This window comes from Podarcis raffonei, chromosome 9 (genome assembly GCF_027172205.1).
Source record: "Podarcis raffonei isolate rPodRaf1 chromosome 9, rPodRaf1.pri, whole genome shotgun sequence".
In the NCBI taxonomy this organism is placed as follows: Eukaryota; Metazoa; Chordata; class Lepidosauria; order Squamata; family Lacertidae; genus Podarcis; species Podarcis raffonei.
In genome coordinates this window covers 78456142-78476641 of record NC_070610.1, presented here as the reverse complement: position 1 = coordinate 78476641, position 20500 = coordinate 78456142, and the positions used below count along the sequence as shown (strand labels likewise).

At 47.8% G+C, this 20500-nt stretch overlaps 1 protein-coding gene across 1 annotated transcript in view; it reads left to right on the top strand.

Annotated features, from left to right (window-relative positions):
- Window positions 1-20500, top strand: part of HSPA12B (heat shock protein family A (Hsp70) member 12B) — a 51233-nt gene that overhangs the window by 10974 nt on the left and 19759 nt on the right. Inside the window, exons 2-7 of the mRNA XM_053402198.1 lie at window positions 223-284; window positions 10112-10212; window positions 10897-11021; window positions 12965-13151; window positions 15486-15590; window positions 18251-18367. Of these exons, the coding sequence (XP_053258173.1) occupies window positions 242-284; window positions 10112-10212; window positions 10897-11021; window positions 12965-13151; window positions 15486-15590; window positions 18251-18367 (678 nt within the window). The 5' untranslated portion in view covers window positions 223-241. The remainder of the gene's footprint in view (window positions 1-222; window positions 285-10111; window positions 10213-10896; window positions 11022-12964; window positions 13152-15485; window positions 15591-18250; window positions 18368-20500) is intronic.

Sequence of the window (20500 nt, the reverse complement as noted above, 5' to 3'; positions counted from 1 at the left end):
AACACAGGACAACCTCTCCACAGCACAACATGAAATTTGGCTTCCTTGATGGTTTCAAATACTTCACCCACCTAATATTAAATTATTTTTGTATATGCTGTGCTGCCTTTTTGTACTTCTATTGTTTTTATTAAATTGGTTTGCTTTATTTACTTCATTAAAATCTTTTAAAATAAATAAATCAGAGGGCAATTTGATTGGGATGTTCTGTCTGTCTTTCAGCCAGAAAAGTGATGTGAAGATGTCAACGCTTGTGGAACCAGCAATGCACACTCTCCAGATTGGTAAGAAATACAGGAAGATAATCAGTGATGTGGAAACACTGGGCATATTCAGCCTGGAAAAATAAAAGAAGGTGGTTGGTAGGTGGATGACCTGGGTACCACTTTCCAAATCTCTGAAGAGGGTGAAGACAATTTCTCTACTGCCTCAGAGGGCAGTAGACACTAGACCTGGCAATCTTACATTACCTCGCTGTTACTTACCAATGCACTGGGTGGGAGTTCTGTCCAAGGCCAAGGGAAAAGGAAAGATAACACGTTGTTGTTTCAAACATGTTTTGAATTGGCAGCCTTAGCTGTGTTGCGTTCCTGAACTTTCTGAGGAATTGATAAGTGTCACTTCTGCAACGATGATGGGCTTGGAGATTTCTGCAGAATAGAATAGCCAGAGGCAAAACAGAGAAGTTGCTTAGGAGGCGGCACTTCAGAATGTGTTGAGAGAATATCAACCCACCTTCCCACTTACTTATCAGGCTCCTTTCCTAAAAAACCACAACTCCAGGCATTTCAATTTGACCTTTTTGCTGGGGGAGCAAAGATGGACAAAGGTTCAAAGACCTTCTAGCTACACTTAGGGTCTTGATCCAGATTGTGGTCTTTGTGTTGGACTTAGAGCAACAGAACAATCTGGCCGTTACAAAGAAATTCTGCCCTTGGTATGCCTCCCCCCCCCCTTCTCAGTTTGATTCCCTGGCACCATATTTGTATAAATTAACCATCCCAAAATACAGACGTGCCTTCACACTGGCCAGATTGGATGTGATGCCCTCTGCCGTACTTGAGGGCAGATACCAAAAGATTCCAACCGAGAAACGACTCTGCCCCTGTGGAGATGGCAACCTGGAAACAGTGGCTCATGCTCTCCTGTCTGTCCCCTTTATAAAGATCTGAGGGATGAGATCATCACCCCACTCTTACTTACCATCCCAGGCCGCCCATCTGCGGCCACATTGGTCTTTATTTTATCAGATCAAAATGATCAGACAACAGCAAAGGTTGCTAGGTTTATCAAGGGTGCAATGAGATTAAGGGCCACTACCTGAACGATAATCTTGGTCCTTTGATTGTCCTTTTTACCCACTGTTGTCTTTTTAATTGTATATATTGTTTGTTTTATGTTGCTATGGCTGTTGGCTAATGCGAATAAAGTTTATCTGTCTGTCTTTGTGTTGGCAGTGTGTGAGAGAGTGAGACAGAGAGAGAGGGAACCTGCACTCTTGCAGAACTACACAATCAAAATCAGAATTCATGTTGTTGTTGTTGTTTAGTCGTTTAGTCATGTCCGACTCTTCGTGACCCCATGGACCAGAGCACGCCAGGCACTCCTCTCTTGCACTGCCTCCCACAGCTTGGTCAAACTCATGCTGGTAGCTTTGAGAACACTGTCCAACCATCTCGTCCTCTGTCGTCCCCTTCTCCTTGCGCCCTCCATCTTTCCCAACATCAGGGTCTTTTCCAGGGAGTCTTCTCTTCTCATGAGGTGGCCAAAGTCTTGGAGCCTCAGCTTCACGATCTGTCCTTCCAGTGAGCACTCAGGGCTGATTTCCTTCAGAATGGAGAGGTTTGATCTTATTGCAGTCCATGGGACTCTCAAGAGTCTCCTCCAGCACCAGAATTCAAAAGCATCAATTCTTTGGCGATCAGCCTTCTTTATGGTCCAGCTCTCACTTCCATACATCACTACTAGGAAAACCATAGCTTTAACCATACAGATCTTTGTTAGAATTCATATGTTTTTTTAAAACCCTTATTTTATATTCTAGCCCGTATAGAATCTCAGATTTGCTCAGAAAGTGTGCAGGAAGCCCATGCTGATATCTCAGAAGTCAAAGAGGCGTCAAAAATGGATTTCCATGGGTCAGAGAGTATAAGGCAATAAGCGCTCTGACCTTGCCCCCTCCCCATGATCCGCAAAAGCAGAAAAAAATATCCAAAAGTAAAGAAGTGACACTTATTTGCATATTTTAGGCACCTTGTGGAATTCCTGTGGAAGCAGAGCGCTTCTGGATCATGGCATCTAGCCCAGCCTCCTATTCTCACAGTGGGGAAAGGGGCACAGGTGGCACTGTGGTCTAAACCACGGAGCCTCTTGGGCTTGCCAATCAGAAGGTTGGTGGTTCGAATCCCCACGACAGGGTGAGCTCCTGTTGTTCTGTCCCAGCTCCTGCCAACCTAGCAGTTCGAAAGCACGTCAAGTGCAAGTAGATAAATGGGTACTGCTTTGGCAGGAAGGTAAACGGCATCTCCGTGCGCTCCGGCACTCGTCCTCGTGACCCATTGCACCAGAAGCAGTTTAGTCCTGCTGGCTACATGACCTGGAAAGCTGTCTGTGGACAAGAGCTGGTTCCCTTGGCCTGAAAGCGAGATGAGTGCCACAACTCAAGCTTAGTTGGTCCCTAAGGTGCTACTAAGGTACTACTCTAAGGGATGTGGGTGGCGCTGTGGGTTAAACTACAGAGCCTAGGACTTGCCAATCAAAAGGTCGGCAGTTCGAATCCGCATGACAGGGTGAGCTCCCGTTGCTCAGTCCCTGCTCCTGCCAACCTAGCAGTTTGAAAGCACACCAAAGTGCAAGTAGATAAATAGGTACCGCTCCGGCGGGGAGATAAACAGCGTTTCTGTGCGCTGCTCTGGTTTGCCAGAAGCGGCTTAGTCATGCTGGTCACAAGACCCAGAAGCTGTACGCCGGCTCCCTCGGCCAATAAAGCGAGATGAGCGCAGCAACCCCAGAGTTGGTCATGACTGGACCTAATGGTCAGGGGTCCCTTTACCTTTAAGGTGCTACTGGAAGGAATTTTTTAATTTTGTTTCGACTATGGCAGACTATAACCCCATAGTTGCCTTTGACGGGACTTAACCACCCAGGGGTCCTTTACCTTTCTCCTTTTCTACCTTCTCACTGTGGCCAACCAGCTGCCCCAATGGGAAGCCCAGATCCTCTGACACGAGACGCAGAATGTAGCCACCGTTCTTCATGCAGCACATCATTAAACTGTGGAACTCCCTGCCACAGGATGCAGGGATGGCCACCAACTGGGATGGCTTTTGAAGAGGATTAGACATATTCATGGAGGAGGAGAGGGCGATGGATGGCTACTAACCATGATGGCTCTGCTGTGCCGCCACAGCTGGAAGTAGCAGGGCTAGAAACCACCTGAGGGGAGAGTGGCTCTTGCTTTCGAATCCTGCTTGCAGATTTCCCACAGGCATCTGTGAGGTCAGGATGCTGGACTAGAAGAGCCATTGGCCTGATCCTTCAGGCTCTTCTTATGCCAGTGGTCATTCCACTTTTCTTGGGGATGTATTTGCATTGCCTGCGTACATAATTGCCCTTCCTTTCGCACAGAGGGCACACTCCTGAGTGTTTCAACTTATCTGTGGCATGATTTATAATTTACACCCGTGATGTTATTGTTTCCTAAGAATTTGTGTACCATTTTGCGAGGTATCCTCTTTGCTGCGTGAGCTCAGTTCCAGCGGCTTTGATCCCAAAGCAGCTATTTGTTTTCATTTCGGCAGAGTGCCTCTTTCATTTCTTCCCTTCCACCACCCCCCAAAAACATGCAAGTAAGAAGATCTGGGTAAAGTGCCTTCTCTGAGAACATGCTGGTTTCATTTCAAAATCCTGGCTGGTTTCTGTCTATTTTTTGTACCAGATGAAATATTAACATGACAGGCACCCGAGACAGAAAAAGCCACTTAGGGAATCGGAGAGAAGGGTCTGGTGTCGTGTCTCTCCAGTCGCTGATTCTTCACAGCGAGAGTTGCTGAGACTAATCTCTGGAGCTGTATTTGGAAGGGGACAAAAAAAAACACCCCATCTTTGACAGGCTCATAAAACCAAAGCCTTTTAAAACAACTCGCTTCTCCAGGCGTTCAGCCAGGAGCTGCAATGGAGTAACTCTCTCAAAGGTTGTCCTTCTCGGGATGTTGGTGGTCTGGGAAGGATAAGAGAGGCCTACTTTAAAGGGATGGTAATGTTTGGTTATACCATATATAAAGAAAATACTGTCTGTCTCTGCCTTTGTCAACCTCGGGCAACCAGAAAGATCAAAGAAATGGAACTACTCCTGTAGGGGAAAAGGTTGAAGTTTGGGGACTTTTTGGAGAAAAAGCGAGTGAGAGGCGACATCATCATCACAATAATAATTTATTATTTATACTCCACCCATCTGGCTGGGCTTCCCAGCCACTCTGGGCAGCTTCCAACAAAATATTAAAATACAGTAATGCATCAAACATTGAAAGCTTCCCTAAACAGGGCTGCTTTCAGATGTCTTCTAATAGTCTGGTAGTTGTTTATTTCCTTGACATCTGACGGGAGGGCATTCCTCAGGGCGGGCGCCACTACTGAGAAGGCCCTCTGCCTGGTTCCCTGTAACCTCACTTCTTGCAGTGAGGGAACCGCCAGAAGGCCCTCAGAGCTGGACCTCAGTGTCCGGGCTGGACGATGGGGGTGGAGACGCTCCTTCAGGTCTACTGGGCCAAGGCCGTTTAGGGCTTTCAAGGTCAGCACCAACACTTTGACTTGTGCTTGGAAACGTACTGGGAGCCAATGTAGGTCTTTCAGGACCGGTGTTATGTGGTCTCGGCGGCTGCTCCCAGTCACCAGTCTAGCTGCCGCATATACGTGTCTGGAGGAAGTTGGACAGCAAAGGGGTTTTCTCCCTCTCTCATAACACAGGAACTTGTGGGCGTCGGATGGAGCTGAATGTTGGAAGATTCAGGGCAGACCAAATGAAATATGTGCTCACTCAGAGCAGATAGACTGTGGAACTCCCTGCCACAGGAGGAAGTGATGGCCACCAACTTGGATGGCTTTATAAGAGGATTAGAGAAATACATGGAGGAGGAGAGGGCTATCGATGGCAATGAATCCTGCTTGCGGGTTTCCCTTTGAGGCATGTGGTTGGTGTCCCTATTTCCCAGGGACAGTCCTGGATTTACAGAAGTGGTTTCTGATCTGATCCCAGAACGTACCGCTTTTCCTTCGGACGTCCCTTTTGTCATCGGAGAAATGTTGGAGGGATGCCGAATTAGAGAGGCCATTGGCTTGATCTTGCAGGCTCTTCTCGCGTAGTTTCGGGCTACACACCCCGTGGCCACTGCCAGGACAGGATGCCAGGCAAGATGGGCGCTTGGCCTGATCCAGCCGCGCTCCTCTTAGGGTGCTGTTTGGCAAGTGCCTAGGCAGACCAGCCTTGCTCAAAGGAGGCCTTGAGATCTGAACCAGCACCCCCGGCCCCCTTCCAGCTCTGAGAGAGGCCCTCGCTGCTAGGGGTCTCAGATGCCTTGCAGATAAAGTGACTCTCCTCCACCACCTCCTCCTTCTCCTCCTCTCCCCTGAACCAACAGCTGGATCCTGTCAGCCAAGAAGCCATACTTCTGGTCTGGAACGGGGCAGCAGTGATGGAGGGAGCAATTAACTCCATCCCCTAATTGGAACCATCTGCAGCGCAGGGGAGTGCGGTCTATGCGCCGACAGGACGGAGACATGTCTGCCTCATTAAGCGCGCATTGCGTGGGCAAGACGAGGCGTCCAGCACACTCAGGGCTCCAATCCGCACGAACACCATGCATAGCTGTCAACGTTTCCCCCTTTTTTAAGGGAATTCCCTTATTCCGAATAGGATTCCTCACAAGAAAAGGGAAAAGTTGACAGCAAAGCCAGAGGCATGTTTGCTTCAGATAGCATAGAGAACGATACCCGCCTCTCTTGGGCTGGAGCAGAATCCCCTTCCTGGAAAATTGCAGTCTGCAACACACACACACACACACACAGAGAGAGAGAGAGAGAGAGAGAGAGAGAGAGAGAGAGAGAGAGAGAGAGAGATCCCTCCTTTTTTCCAGGCTTGAGGTTTCTTAATTGCAGCTTGAGTCCTATTGATTTCAACAGAGCAAAAGAACCAGTTTGCACATTTGGGGCATCCAAGTGGCAAAGACCTTCCTGGCTTAATAATAATAATAATAATAATAATAATAATAATAATAATAATAATTCTGCGTGCGAAAGCTCAGCAGGAGCCAAGGGCCGGGAGGAAGCCGAGGGCCAAGGGAGCAAGCCCTGGGTCGCGTGGCAGGCACTGAAGACGGCATGTCAGGCCGAAGTGGGAGCCAGACCAGAGGGGGCTGTTCCGGGAAGCTGTTTCCATGCTTCGACACGTCTGTGTGATGGTGCTAGAGAGCAGCTGAGAGCTGTGGAAGAGGGCACAGGCTGCACCCCAAGAAGCAGTGGGGGGGCAGGCCAGGCAGGCCATTCCAAGAGCTCTGAGAAAGCTGCTTAGTGAGAAGTGAAAGCCAGTCTGGAAGCAGAGAGACGCTGTGCGTCACTGCTCTGCGACAAGCTCCTCCTCCTCTTCCCAGACACAGGACACCACGGAGTTCTGATCCTGTCAGTTCCAAACTCCACAATAATTTATTTATATCCCGCCCTCCCCAGCCGAAGCCAGGCTCAGAGTGGCTAACAACAATAAAAGTAACACAGTTTACATAAAATCACAATCAATTAATTGAAATGCATCCTAAAATCAATTCATTCTAAAATCTATTCAAAATCAAATTAATGGCAACCATTGGGCTAGAGTTCTGTGAGGATTACCAAAGGAGGGAGTCAGGCTGTGCCTTGGCCAAAGGCCTGGTGGAACAGCTCTGTCTTGCAGGCCCTGCGGAAAGATGTCAAGTCCCGCAGGGCCCTAGTCTCTTGGGACAGGGCGTTCCACCAGATCGGGGCCACAGCCGAAAAAGCCCTGGCTCTGGCTGAGGCCAGCCTAACCTCCCTGTGGCCTGGGACCTCCAAGATGTTTTTGTTTGAAGACTGTAAGGTCCTCCGTAGGACATCCCAGGAGAGGCGGTCCCATAGGTACGAGGGTCCTAGGCCGTATAGGTGGTTCCAGGTCAGACTTCACTGGCAGGAGAGGTTGAGGACCAGAATCTTCCTTCTCCTAGATGGGCTCCCTTCCCAGGTGGACGAGTCTCATCTGCCCCTCACTTCCCTCTACAGCAGCCTTTCTCAACCTGTGGGTCCCCAGATGTTGAACTGCAACTCCCATCACCCCTAGCTAGCAAGGCCAGAGCTCAGGGATGATGGGAGTTGTAGTCCAACAACATCTGGGGACCCACAGGTGGAGAACCGCTGCTCTACAGCCATGCCTGCCTTAAATAGGGCAGGCCACGCCCCCCCAAGCCAGCCGATTGGCTAGCCAGGGGGTGACATGGTCGGGGATTCCCTCAATCGCGCAGAGGCTGAGCTCCAGCCACCGCCGCAGGCGTGGTGGGGGTGTGACGCCCGCAACGCCACCTCCTTTGGAGGGTGGAAGTGGCTTTGGCGGACTGGCTGGCTTGGGTCCCTCAGCCGCTTGCTTGCTTACTCTGAGTTGTCTTTGCTCCTGGCAACCAGCACCCGCTGGCCAGCCCCAGAGGCACCATTCGCCTCGGGAGCTTGGCCGGGGTGCTGCAACAAACAGCCGTGCAAGCCTTTGTGTGGCAGAGATGGAAGAGGGCATCAGAGGAAGGAGGGAAGGAAAGAGGGACAGAGGCCAGTGTTGCCCGTTGAACCCCTGGCCAGAGTTCAAGGCACCATCATTCTAGTAGGAATTCTAGGTGCTGATAGTCCAAGGGAGTAGAAAAAAACTTTTTATGTATGCAACGACAACAGCATAGATGCTATTAGCCCAGAGGTGGAAAGAAGATAAAGCCCCTACTAGAGAAGAATGGCAAATCAAACTGTTGGACTCTGCCGAAATGGCAAAATTGACCGGAAAGCTCAGGAACCGAGAAGACCAAAACTTTAATGAGGAATGGGAGGGGGGTTGTAATTTGTCTTGGAGACCACTGTAAACAGATGAAAACATTAGCAGAATTGCAATAACACTTGTAATGTAATGGGTATTATGCAGATAATGAAGTTTTTATATATATAAAAAATATGGAGTATAGAAAAAGATGCAGTAGAAAAGATTTAATAACAGAACCCATGGAGGGGATGGTGGGAAGTCCAGAGATTCGGAGAAATCTCTTAACTGTGGATATGTGTTATGTTATCTTTATAATTTTATACTTTATAATTATGTTATCTTTATAATTTTATACTTGTAAAATCAAATAAAAAATTATGTTTTTTTAAAAAAAGAAAACCACTGTCCTAAGGGTTTGAAACCCATTGGCTACCCAGTTTGGCCATTCTCAAGGTGTGGCCACTGTCACATACTGAAATCTTCTAGGAGCCACAGGTAAGAGCTGAGTGCAGGGTGGCAACCAAATGTGGACAGAAGGAGCAGGATGAGTCCTTCACCAGAGGTACTACCACTCCCCTAACACCCCAGCAGAGGTATAGGAAGCTTACTATCCACATTAAAGAAGAGTATGGATGAGCCCTGAGTTACAACAGCTCCAAAACCTTTCGCAAGATGACAGAAGATTTGGAGTTTGAACCACCTGGTTCATTCTGGGGAAATATAGAGTGCTGCTATCCATACTTGCTCAGGGATAAAGCATTTTGAAGTTGAATCCCGACAAGACAGAAGTATTGTTTTGGGGGGACAGGGGGTGGGCAGGTGTGGAGAACTCCCTGGTCCTGATTGGGGTACCTGTGCCTCTGAAGGATCAGGTGTGCATTGTACTGTGGAGAGTTTATTAACTTATGGTCTGTGTGTGTGGTTTGGGAGCTGCACGGTCAGGGGAAAAACAACGCTGTCCAGGGTTGTAAAGACTGCGGAGAGAATAACTGGGTGCACTCTTCCCACCTTGGATCAAATCTATGCTTCCAGATGCCATAAGAAAGCTGCAGAGATAGCGCAGGATAGTGTGCACCGCGGAAATGATCTCTTTCAGCTTCTGCCTTCTGGAAGAAGGTACAGGGTTATAAAGACTAGGACTAGCCGCCTGAGAAACAGTTTTATCCAAATGAGATTTTGGTTTTAAACGCACTGTAAGGTAGTCTCTGTGGGAGTATATTGTATTTAATTATGGGGTATCAGAGTTTTTAGGGGGTTAACCAGGCTGTGATAGCTGGGATAGCAGGCTTGTTGGGTTTTGAATGTCTGATGTAGATTTTTTTCAATTTCCTTCTTCTGTGTGGGACAATGACAATAAAGATTATCGTATCATATCGTATCGTGGAATGCCCTCCCATCAGATGTCAAGGAGATAAGCAACCATCTGACTTTTAGAAGACATCTGAAGGCAACCCTGTTTAGGGAAGTTTTTATGTGTGATGTTTTATTGTGTTTTTAATATTCTGTTGGGAGCCGCCCAGAGTGGCTGGGGAAACCCAGCTAGATGGGTGGGGTTTAAATAAATAAATTATTATTACTAATACTATTATTATTAACATCATCATCATCCCTGGTGACATCTAGGGTTAGGGCTAAAAAGCCCCTGCTTGAGACCTTGGCGTCAGTGTGCAGGCAATACTAAAACGCACATCTTCCTCCCAAAGAATCCTGGAAGCTGTAGTTTGCTAAGGGTGGTAGGAACTGTAACTCTGCCAGGGTTAAACTACCCAGATTAAGGGTAGTTTTTAATAAGGGTTAAATTCCCTGGATTCTTTAAACTGATGCTTTAAACTGGCATCAAATGTACTTTAAAAGGTGTGGCTGTTCCTAGATCGACCAATGGGCTGACTCCGTATCTGTGGCAGCTTCCTTTATTCCTTTCATACTTCCCTTTCAGCCCTGCAAATGAGGAGCCTGACAGAAAGCAAAGAGCTGATACGATTAAAAATAAATGTGTCCCTTCCTAGTCACCCCGAGGGAGATTCCCACTCATTCTTGGTGACCAGGACAGGGGCTTTCGCAAACCTACTTCCCTTGCTATCTCTTCTTATCCGCCAGGTGCAAACGGAGAGCGATCCCACACCCCGTCTCCCCAAAACTCTCCCAGACTCCACAATGAAAGCTGCAGCATCGCCCCTCTGACGCCGTCCCAGTCACCGGTAAGCGGGGAGAATGGCATGCGAACCAAAAACCGACCCAATTCAGAGCAGTGCCCTGGGGAGGTTCACAGGCCAGGGTGTGAGGGTGATAATCCCTGCACCCCCATCCAAAATAGCCTAAGTTCAGTCTATTGCCTGCCATGTCCCTTTGGGTATTCATCTGGCCTTGTTTAAAAAGGGGTTGTCACCGCATCTTGTGGCAGTGAGTCCTAGAGGCCACCTGCAGTGTGCAAAACACATCCTTTTCGCTTGTCTTAAGCCTGCTGCCTACAACAGTTCTCTGTCTCTTTCCCCGTATCTCCCAGTTTTATTTACTTAGCTGGGAAGCAATTTTTTAAAATTAACTGCTCAGATTCCTGCATCACACGGGGTTGATCTAGATGACCCTTGGGGTCCCTTCCAAGTCTACAATGCTAAAGCAATCCTCCACCATCTAGCCTGCAGTGGAACAGTCTGGGATTCCACCACCTCACTCTGAGCAATGGGTTAAGCCAGTCTTGACCGTTCAGGTGCCCTCCAGAGGGTTCGGACTACAAATCCTATCAGCCCTGGTCTGGGACTGATGGAAGTTGTCGTCCAAATCATTGGGGGGGGGGGGCAAAGGCACTGCTAAGCCCACAGATTCTTAGTCAGGTGTGGTGAAATTGCCCTCCAGGAACTGAATCCTCTGCCTTCTGTTTCCAGAGAAATGAAATCCGGATGCGCCAAACCACTCCCTTCTCTGTGGTGGTAGCCATTGACTTTGGGACCACGTCCAGCGGCTACGCCTTCAGTTTTGCCAGTGACCCAGAGGCCATCCACATGATGAGGTACGTGGCATTGCTGGAAGGAAGAGTCCTGCATCGCCGGAGGGTTGGACTAGATGGCCTTTGGGGTCCTCTACGATTCTAAGAGGATCAGAATGAATTCCCTGCAAGCCTCCCCCTGCGTTAAACATTCACCTTCTTAAAATCCCCCTCTGTGAGGTTGAAGGGTGAACTGTCAGGCGGCACAGGATCCAACCCCCAGGGCTGGTCGCCAGGAATAGATAAGACAAGGAAAAGTTCTTACCAACTGCTTTTTATTCAATATTCACAGAGAGAGGCTTGGGAATGCCGCCTCTTGGAAGAATGGTGTTGCCCTGAGTGAGTCTCCACCCGCTCCCTCTCTCATGCGCCATCGCTACGGGTGCTGAAAAGTGCATTCCCTTATTCCGAATAGGATTCCTCGCAAGAAAAGGGAAATGTTGACAGCCTTTGAGCTCTTTGCTCTCCTGCTTTCAAGGCCCACTGGGTTCTGGGAGAGGGAGGGTCTGCTTCTTCCTCGTCCTCTCCCATTATTTCCCAGCTTTCCCCCTCATCTGCCTCTGAGCTGTGACCTCCCTCAAATTCTGAACTGTCATCTTCTTCTTTGGAAGGGTCAGGCTGGGAAGGTGGTCTCCACCATGACCAGTCCCTGACATGAATTTTACCTGTACCTGTGCCTTCTCTTGCGGGGGCCCAATTAGTGACACTGCCTTCTGTTAAGAGTTTGGGTGGAATCCTTGAGACCTCCTTTTCCATGGAGGCGCAGGTTACAGCAACAGCTAAGGCGACATTTTCCCATCTTTGCCGCATCAAGCAGTTGGTCCCTTACCTTTCCCGCCCTGATCTGGCTACAGTGATCCATGCAACGGTCACCTCCAGGCTTGACTACTGTAATTCGCTCTACGCGGGGCTGCCCTTGAAGCTGTCCCGGAAACTCCAGCGGGTGCAGAATGCTGCAGCGAGGCTTCTCATGGGGTCCCTGCCATGGGAGCATAGTCACCCAGTGCTTTACCAGTTGCACTGGCTCCCGGTGGAGTATAGGGTCAGGTTCAAGCTCCTGGTCTTGACCTTTAAAGCCCTTTGTGGCTTAGGGCCCTCATATTTATGGGACCGCCTCTCCTGGTCTGCCCCGCAGAGGATCTTAAGGTCCATGAATATCCATAGTTCAGAGGTCCCAGGCCCTAAGGAAGCTAGACTATCCTCCACCAGGACCAAGGCCTTTTCAGTGATGGCTCTGACCTGGTGGAACGCTTTGCCTCATGAGACCAGGGCCCTGCAGGATTTAACCTCCTTCCACTGGGCCTGTAAGACAGAACTATTCCACCTGGCCTTTAATTTGAATAATTCAGCCTGATCTTTTATTTCCCTTCTCTTGCCTCCCCCTCCCCTTTTATGAAGATCACCTGCTCTGAGACCCCACAGCTAATTCTCCCCTGGCCTCCTCGCTGGCCCAAGTAGGATTAATTCAGCCAGCTAGCCCTGGGGATTATCTAATGCTTATTAGATGGATTCTGAACTTTGAATTTTATTGTTATTCATGTTTTTATGCTGTATTTTATGCTGCTTTTACAATTAAGTGTTTCAAATTTGTTGTTAGCCACCCTGAGCCCGGTTTTTGAACCGGGAAGGGTGGGGTATAAATAATAATAATAATAATAATAATAATAATAATAATAATAATAATAACAACAACAACAACAACAACAACAACAACAACAACAACCTGGGTTTATTGGTGGAGGGCCAACTGCCCTTACAGCTCCCCTGCCTGTGGATGCTCCAGTTGTGCAGCAGGTTGTGGACCAGTGAGGGAAGTGGACTGACAAGGGTGTGTGTGACCTCTTTCAGTGAGTCCGTGGGCTGAATAGAGGGGCCTGGGTGGACACCACTCAGCCATTGCATCTGTGGTTCCCCACACCTGTTTAGGACACAGACAAGTCAACCCACTTTCTGACCCCTCCTTCCAGGAAATGGGAAGGCGGAGACCCAGGAGTAGCCCACCAGAAGACCCCCACCAGCCTCCTCCTGACTCCGGACGGCAGTTTCCACAGCTTTGGCTACACCGCCAGGGACTACTACCACGACCTGGATCCCGATGAAGCTCGCGACTGGCTGTACTTTGAGAAGTTCAAAATGAAGATCCACAGCACTAGTGTGAGTTCAGTGGCTGAAGCCTCCTTTGGGGGCCATGCAAGGCACAGTATCCCCAACTGATGGGATATGGAAGCAGTTTCAGGGCAGCCAACAAATTCCTCTCAGCCCTGAGGCTCAATATTTGAGCTCACAAGGACTGTTTGAAGGTGGAATGGTTGAGCCCCAAGAGGTTCTGGCCTCTCTGTGCTGGGCCCAGGGGTTAACCCTAGAAACGCAGTCCAGGTCCAGTCCCGAATCCAAGGGTTCCACAAGGAGTCAGTCCAACAGGGCCAAGGGAGGAAACCAGGCAAGGGCAGTCACGGGATCTCAGGCAGGATCTGGCATACAGCAATGTTGCTCCCACAACCTGGGGCGGGGTCCGGCAGCCTTTTATCTCTGACGGGGTAACGGTCGGTCCTGATCCCCTGATGTCTCACCTCCCTGTCTCGCTCGAAGGCAAGCACTCCTCCTGCGAGTACTCAGGTCTCTCCTTCTCTCAGACCTCAGTCTCTGCAGCTCAGGAGATGTCGGTGGGTTACTAGACCCAGGGGCCACCTCAGACTCCCCTGACCCAACTGGTAGTTGAGCAGCTGTAAGCGATGGCCCAGCTGGAGACAAAAAGGTAATCCCCGCGTCTGGAGCCAGGGCAGCCTCAGGCCCCTGACTCGGCCCAGCTGGTGCTTCTTGCAGGGGAACCTGTGCAGACTGGGGCTCTTCAGAATCAGGCCCCAGACTCGGTTCAGATGCCGCCATAGGCAGAGGATCCGGTGCGGACTGAGACTCCTCTGGCTCCGAGTCCGAGCCCAAGTCCCAAGCCATCACACCCTCCTTCCTTGAAGGTTTTTATGCAGAGGTTGGGTGGCCATCTGTCAGGGATGCTTCAGCTGAGATTCCTGCATTGCAGCGAGTTGGACTAGATGTCCCCTGCAATGCAGGGAAGCCAGCTAAAGAATCCTGAACAGATGCCCATCCAATCTCTGCTTAAAAACCTCCAGTGAAGGGAAGCAATTTGTGCAATTTGTATCCACAAGGCTTCAATCTGTTCTGCTGTATTTATTTTGCAAGATGTTTGTTGCATTCTTCGTTGAGAATAATGCAGAAAAAGTGACCTTCAGTTTTCAGATGCCCACAAGCCTCTCCTGGATGCTGGATGCTCTTTATCCAAAATGAAAGCAGCCTCTCTCAGTTGTTTGGTTTTTTTTCCTTTCCAAAGAGAGGCGTGATGATTGGTGTCGATATCTCTCAGAGACGACCAGGAACAAGTTAGGCAGGTTCTGATAACCTAAAGGCAGGAGTTGGTGATTCTAACCTGTTTGTGCACATCTGTTTTGTTAAGAATGCCATGTGAAAACTTTGAATTAAGCTACTTAAGAGGAAACCCGTTTGCCTTCAGGGAGATTCTGTCTGTTCCATTGGGCCATGGCACAGGTGATCTCCCGGGTGATCTTCAAACTCCCATGTGCAATTTGCAGCTGATGGTCATGTTGGAATATGGATAGATGCTAAGAGAAGATATATTTATTAGATACTGTCCTTCCTTCCTCATGTTTGTGAGTTCAGCAGAATGGTATCCCTTTCCATCTTAAAAGGGCAGCTTAGGTAGGCTAGTTTTAGCGTTTAATTTTTGTTTGCTTTTGTATTAGTCTCAGTCTCAGTCAGTTTTATCGCACATAGCCAAAGGCTGCCGCAATGTACACAGAATTATTTGACAATTAAAAGAAAATATACTGAATTGATAAGCTTTTTTATTAAAGATTTTCTTGTTTTACAAAAGTGTTTGCAATGTCTCTCTCGTGTTTTTCATTTGTTGAGACATTAGGAATTCAGGATGCTTTAAAGCAGACTGGGTTCTCCCAGCATTACTCCATCTCCCCCCCTCTTAAAATAACAATCAAAAACAAGGTAAAATTACATTTACTCACTCAGAATACTTCTTGAAGAGTAACAGAGCAGCTTTGCTCAGGCAGGCTGAAAAGGACAATTCGGTTACAAAGACATGCTTAAGGCTAGCTTAAAAATGGAGTTGCAATGCCCTTGGGAAACCTGGCAGTCTGTCACGGGGTGGTGGTCCAGGTGGAAGCATGCAGGTGGAGAAGGGAATATTTATGAGAGGCTCAAGGGGCCTGTGTATATCCACTTGAGGCTAGAAGCCAGCAGGAGTCCAGGTGAGATGTAACAAGGGGACAGGGCGTGTCGGTGGGAGAAGATCAGGACCCTGGTCAGTTCCCCGTGGAGAAAGCCTACAAGGGAATAAGCAAAGGACAAGCTTGCTTCCCTGGGTGTCCAAAGACCGGGGGGGGGGGCTATTGAATGAACTGAGAGCAATCCATCTCTGTTTCCCTCCTCTTTTGCTAGGACTTAACCATGAAAACCGAACTGGAAGCAGTGAATGGGAAGAAGGTGCAGGCTCTGCAGGTCTTTGCCCATGCTCTCCACTTCTTTAAGCGACAAGCACTGCAGGTAAGGGAAGGGGGGGGAGACACCCAGAGGCGCATGTCCCTCATGCAGAGAAGTCACACAGAGGCAAAATTTGGCTGAAATAACTTTCTGCAGTTGTCTGGAGAAGGCATTTGACCGGCTGGTGTTTCTCCTCCACCGTAATAATTTGTTGCAGCCTCCTTTTTAGCCTCTCCCACATTTTCTTCCCCACTCAGAGACCCCCTTTTTGCTAATATTTCTTCTTCGCAGACTTGGGGCCCCTATAGATGGCAGATCCTTTGCAGGGGTTTTCTGAAACACGTTACCAATGCAATAATAGTGCATTCAAGGTGGGTTTATACACCGGACATCATTCTGCTTTATTATATTTTTAAATTTTTACTTTTATTGGAAATTTTATTTACAACATAACATAAACCCCTCCTATCCCACCCCAATACAGAAATCCACCCTCGTTAAACACAAACATAACAAACAATAAGCATAACATACAACAATACAAACAACCAAATAAAAGACCTCCTTATTTACTTCTTATAAGCTGCTTCCTTTATGAATCATTATTAATATTTTTCTAATTATAACTTAAATATCCACAAAGTCTCCTGCAGACATTAATCGAAACAAGTCCAGGTATGAATTTTAGGGCATTTTGTGAAGTATTCGCTGCATTTCCCCCATGCTTTTGAAACCCTTGTCTAGTGTGATCTCTAATTGCCTCTGTTAATCTAGCCAGTTCATCATTCTGCTTTATTAGTTCTTCTGCAGTGCTTCCCCCACTGTTATTGCACTGTTGCCCTCTGGAGGGGCACCCATGCCCTATATTGCAGCTTACCCCCCAATTACTTGTGTGCTGCAGTTTGTTGTTGTTGTTTGTTGTTTAGTCGTTTAGTTGTGTCCGACTCTTCGTGACCCCCTGGACCAGAGCACGTCAGGCACTTCTGTCTTCCACTGTCTCCCGCAGTTTGGTCAGACTCATGTTTGTAGCTTCGAGAACACTGTCCAATCATCTCGTCCTCTGTTTTCCCCTTCTCCTTGTGCCCTCCATCTTTCCCAACATCAGGGTCTTTTCCAGGGAGTCTTCTCTTCTCATGAGGTGGCCAAAGTATTGGAGCCTCAGCTTCAGGATCTGTCCTTCCAGTGAGCACTCAGGGCTGATTCCCTTCAGAATGGATGCGTTTGATCTTCTTGCAGTCCATGGGACTCTCAAGAGTCTCCTCCAGCACCATAATTCAAAAGCATCAATTCTTCGGCGATCAGTTAGGCTTGGAAAAAGCCCTTTGTTGCAATAGAAAGCTTTTTTTCCATTCTAATGCAAGCAGGGAACAGCAAGGTAAGGGAGACACACTGTGGGATGGGTTTGCAGGCCCCCTGTGCATGCACACACGCACATACACAGCTTGGGACCAGAGTAGCCACCTTCTCCCCATTAGCTTGCCTGATCACGAAACTCAAATCAGCTACACAGGCCCTTCTCCAAGCTGAGGTAGGTGCCAACTGGATAAGCAGCCTTTTCAGTGATGGCCCCACATTTCCAATATCTCCCTCTCCAAACAGATTTGGGAGGCACCCACAATATGGCAATTCCCAGGGCTGGTGCAGCACAGAAGAGTGACTGGATTCAGGCACCTCCAGGGAGAGGTGGGCGGAGAAGAGAGAAAAATTGGTGTTTGGATGTTGCAGGAGGAACTTGAAGGTGGTGGTCCAAATTGTGTGGAAGAGGCAGCATTTGGGCTCCACTTCAGGCAGCAAAATATCATGGGATGGCCTGGGACATGGCTGCCAGGCAGCTATCTGCGTGTTATCTTGCAACAATCTGCATTCCTTCCAGTTAGAAGTAGCAGTGAATGTCAGTGTTCGGAAAAGAAAAAGGTTCTGACCTCCTTTTTACTCCTTTGCCCAGTCCTCAGACCTTAGTTGGCACAAAAGAGTCTTTGAGAAAGAGTATTCTTGCAGAGTGAAGGGACGCGGGTGGTGCTGTGGGTAAAAGCCTCAGCGCCTAGGGCTTGCCGATCGAAAGGTTGGCGGTTCGAATCCCCGCGGCGGGGTGCGCTCCCGCTGCTCGGTCCCAGCGCCTGCCAACCTAGCAGTTCAAAAGCACCCCCGGGTGCAAGTAGATAAATAGGGACCGCTTACCAGCGGGAAGGTAAACGGTGTTCCGTGTGCTGCGCTGGCTTGCCAGATGCAGCTTTGTCACGCTGGCCACATGACCCGGAAGTGTCTCCGGACAGCGCTGGCCCCCGGACTCTTGAGTGAGATGGGCGCACAACCCCAGAGTCTGTCAAGACTGGCCTGTACGGGCAGGGGTACCTTTACCTTTATTCTTGCAGAGTATTGCTGCTTTTATTCTTAAAAAGTCTTCCTCTCCAACCACAACTGACAGCTTTTACAAACACCAAACACAACCAGCTTTCTACCATCAATCCAACCAACCCAACACCCAACACTAACATTGACCCCTCTATATATACAGGTACAATTTGGTGAAAGGTTGCATGAGTCATTGTAGGCCACTGACTCATGCTGACTTAGTTCTTTTAGCATTAAAGAAACAGTGGCCAATTTTTAGCTGTGGCAGTGAATAAGTTTGCCTCTCCTTCCTATGGTTGCTCCCTTCTCCCTCCGTTTCTTGGAGCCAGTGGAGAGTCAATTCCTCCTGCTTTGTTCCCTGTGCCTTGCAGGAACTCAAGGACCAGTGCCCAGCCTTGCCAGAGAAAGATGCCATCCGGTGGGTGATCACCGTGCCGGCCATCTGGAAACAGCCTGCCAAGCAGTTCATGAGGGAGGCTGCCTACCTGGTGAGTGAAAAAGCCATGGCTCTTCTAGGCTGCATCAACAGAAGTCTAGTGTCCAGATCAAGGGAAGTCATAGTACTGCTCTCTTCTGCCTTGGCCAGACCACACCTGGAGTCCTTCTGTGTCCAGTTCTGGGCACCACAATTTGAGAAGGATGTTGACGAGCTGGAATGTGTGCAGAGGAGGGCAAGCAGGATGATCAAGGGTCTAGAAGCCAAGCCTTATGAGGAATGGTTGAAGGAGCTGGGTACGTTTAAGCTGGAATAGAGGAGACTGCGAGGAGATATGATAGCCATCTTCACATATCTCAAGGGCCGACACATGGAAGATGGGGCAAGCTTGTTTTCTCCTGCTCTGGAGGGTAGGACATGAACCAATGGCTTCAAGTTACAACAAAGGGGATTCCGACTAAACATTAGAAGATGAGCCATTAAATAGGCCTGGGATGGTATTGTTATAGTTGTTGTTGGGTCCAGTGATGGTGTTGTCTGGGTCTATGTGGCAGCAAAGTTAGCATCTGGGTTTATTGCAGGCTCTGGTACCAGTGTCCGTGTTAAGTCTAGTTGCTGTATTATTGTGGGTGAGGAGCTGTTTAAGATTGGGTGGCTGTCGGTAGGCAATGAAAGGTCTTCCTCCCAGAGCTTGAGAAAGAGAACTGTCATTGTCTAGGACAGCGGTTCTCAACCTGTGGGTCCCCAGATGTTGTTGGACTACAACTCCCATCATCCCTGAGCTCTGGCCTTGCTAGCTAGGGGTGATGGGAGTTGTAGTTCAACAACATCTGGAGACCCAAAAGTTGAGAAAGGCTGATCTAGGAGATGTTGTAAATCTCTGATGACGCATTAAACTGTTTTAACTTGGGAGCTGTATGTGATTCCTAGTGGTGTTCTGCTATTTTCTCTTTTGGGTCTGTCTTGCAGCAAGACCAAGTGTTTCAGTTCAGGAGTTTGGCCTTCACACAATAAATTCAGGATGTCAGATGCCTGCGAGACTCACGCCCCCTCTGTGGTTTTGGCTGCCATTGAGCTGTTTTTTCTTTCTTTTTTTTAAAAAAAATTATGGTTTTCAGTTATATATGGTACCTTTCAATAGTTTTGCAGTAATTTTAAAATTTCAAAACACGACTTCCTTCCTCCTCTGTGGTTCCTTAAATTTATTTTTATCATTTCCTGCATATTCTAAATTAACTTAAGTTATTCTTTTATTAAACTACTTTAATTATATACTCTTGTATAACTGCAGGTTGTTACAATAATCCTGCCAATGTCCTTATCTGTTTACAATTTGTTTGTAGATATTCAATGAACCATTTCCATTCTTTTATTAAAAAGTTTGTTATCTTGATTTCTTATTTTTCCAGTAAGTTTTGCCATTTCTGCATATTCCATAAGTTTTTGCATTCATTCTTCTTTCCTTAGGACTTCTTCTTCTTTCCATTCTTGGGCAAATAACATTCTTGCCAGTGTAAAATGCTCCAACTCAGACCCTCGAAGTGTCCCTATTTTCCAGGGACTTCCCTGATTTACATAAGCTGTCCCAGTTTCTGATTTTATCTTGGAATGTCCCCCTTTTCCTTAGGATGTCCCAATTTTCATTGGAGAAATGTTGGAAGGTATGGAGTTGTCAGACCCCTGAGCCATCTGAAGGCAGCCATGTATAGGGAAGTTTTTTTTAATGTTTAATATTTTATTATGTTTTTATATGTGTTGGACTGGGCAACCCAGTCAGATGGAAGGGGTATAAATAATAAAGCTACTCTTATGGAATAGGACGTCCCTATTTTCATCAGAGAAATGTTGGAGGGCGGCAAGAGTATTGTTGGCTCAGAAATGGAAGCAAGAAGAAATATCGACGAAAAAAGAATGGCAGACAAAATTAATGGACTATGCATAATTGGACAAAATGGCAGAAAGGATTCGAAACCTGCGGGACCAGAGATTTACAGAAGATTGGAAGAAATATATGAACTATTTGAAGAGCAACTGTCATCAACAAATTACGCTAGTAGGACTACAAGAAGTTTTGTAAGGAGAAATATATGAAATATTGCAAAGAAGAGAAAGAAGAGAGACATTAGTTATGAGATTTAAATGTAATAGTGAAAGTAAGAAATGTAGATTAAGTGAAAAGATTGGA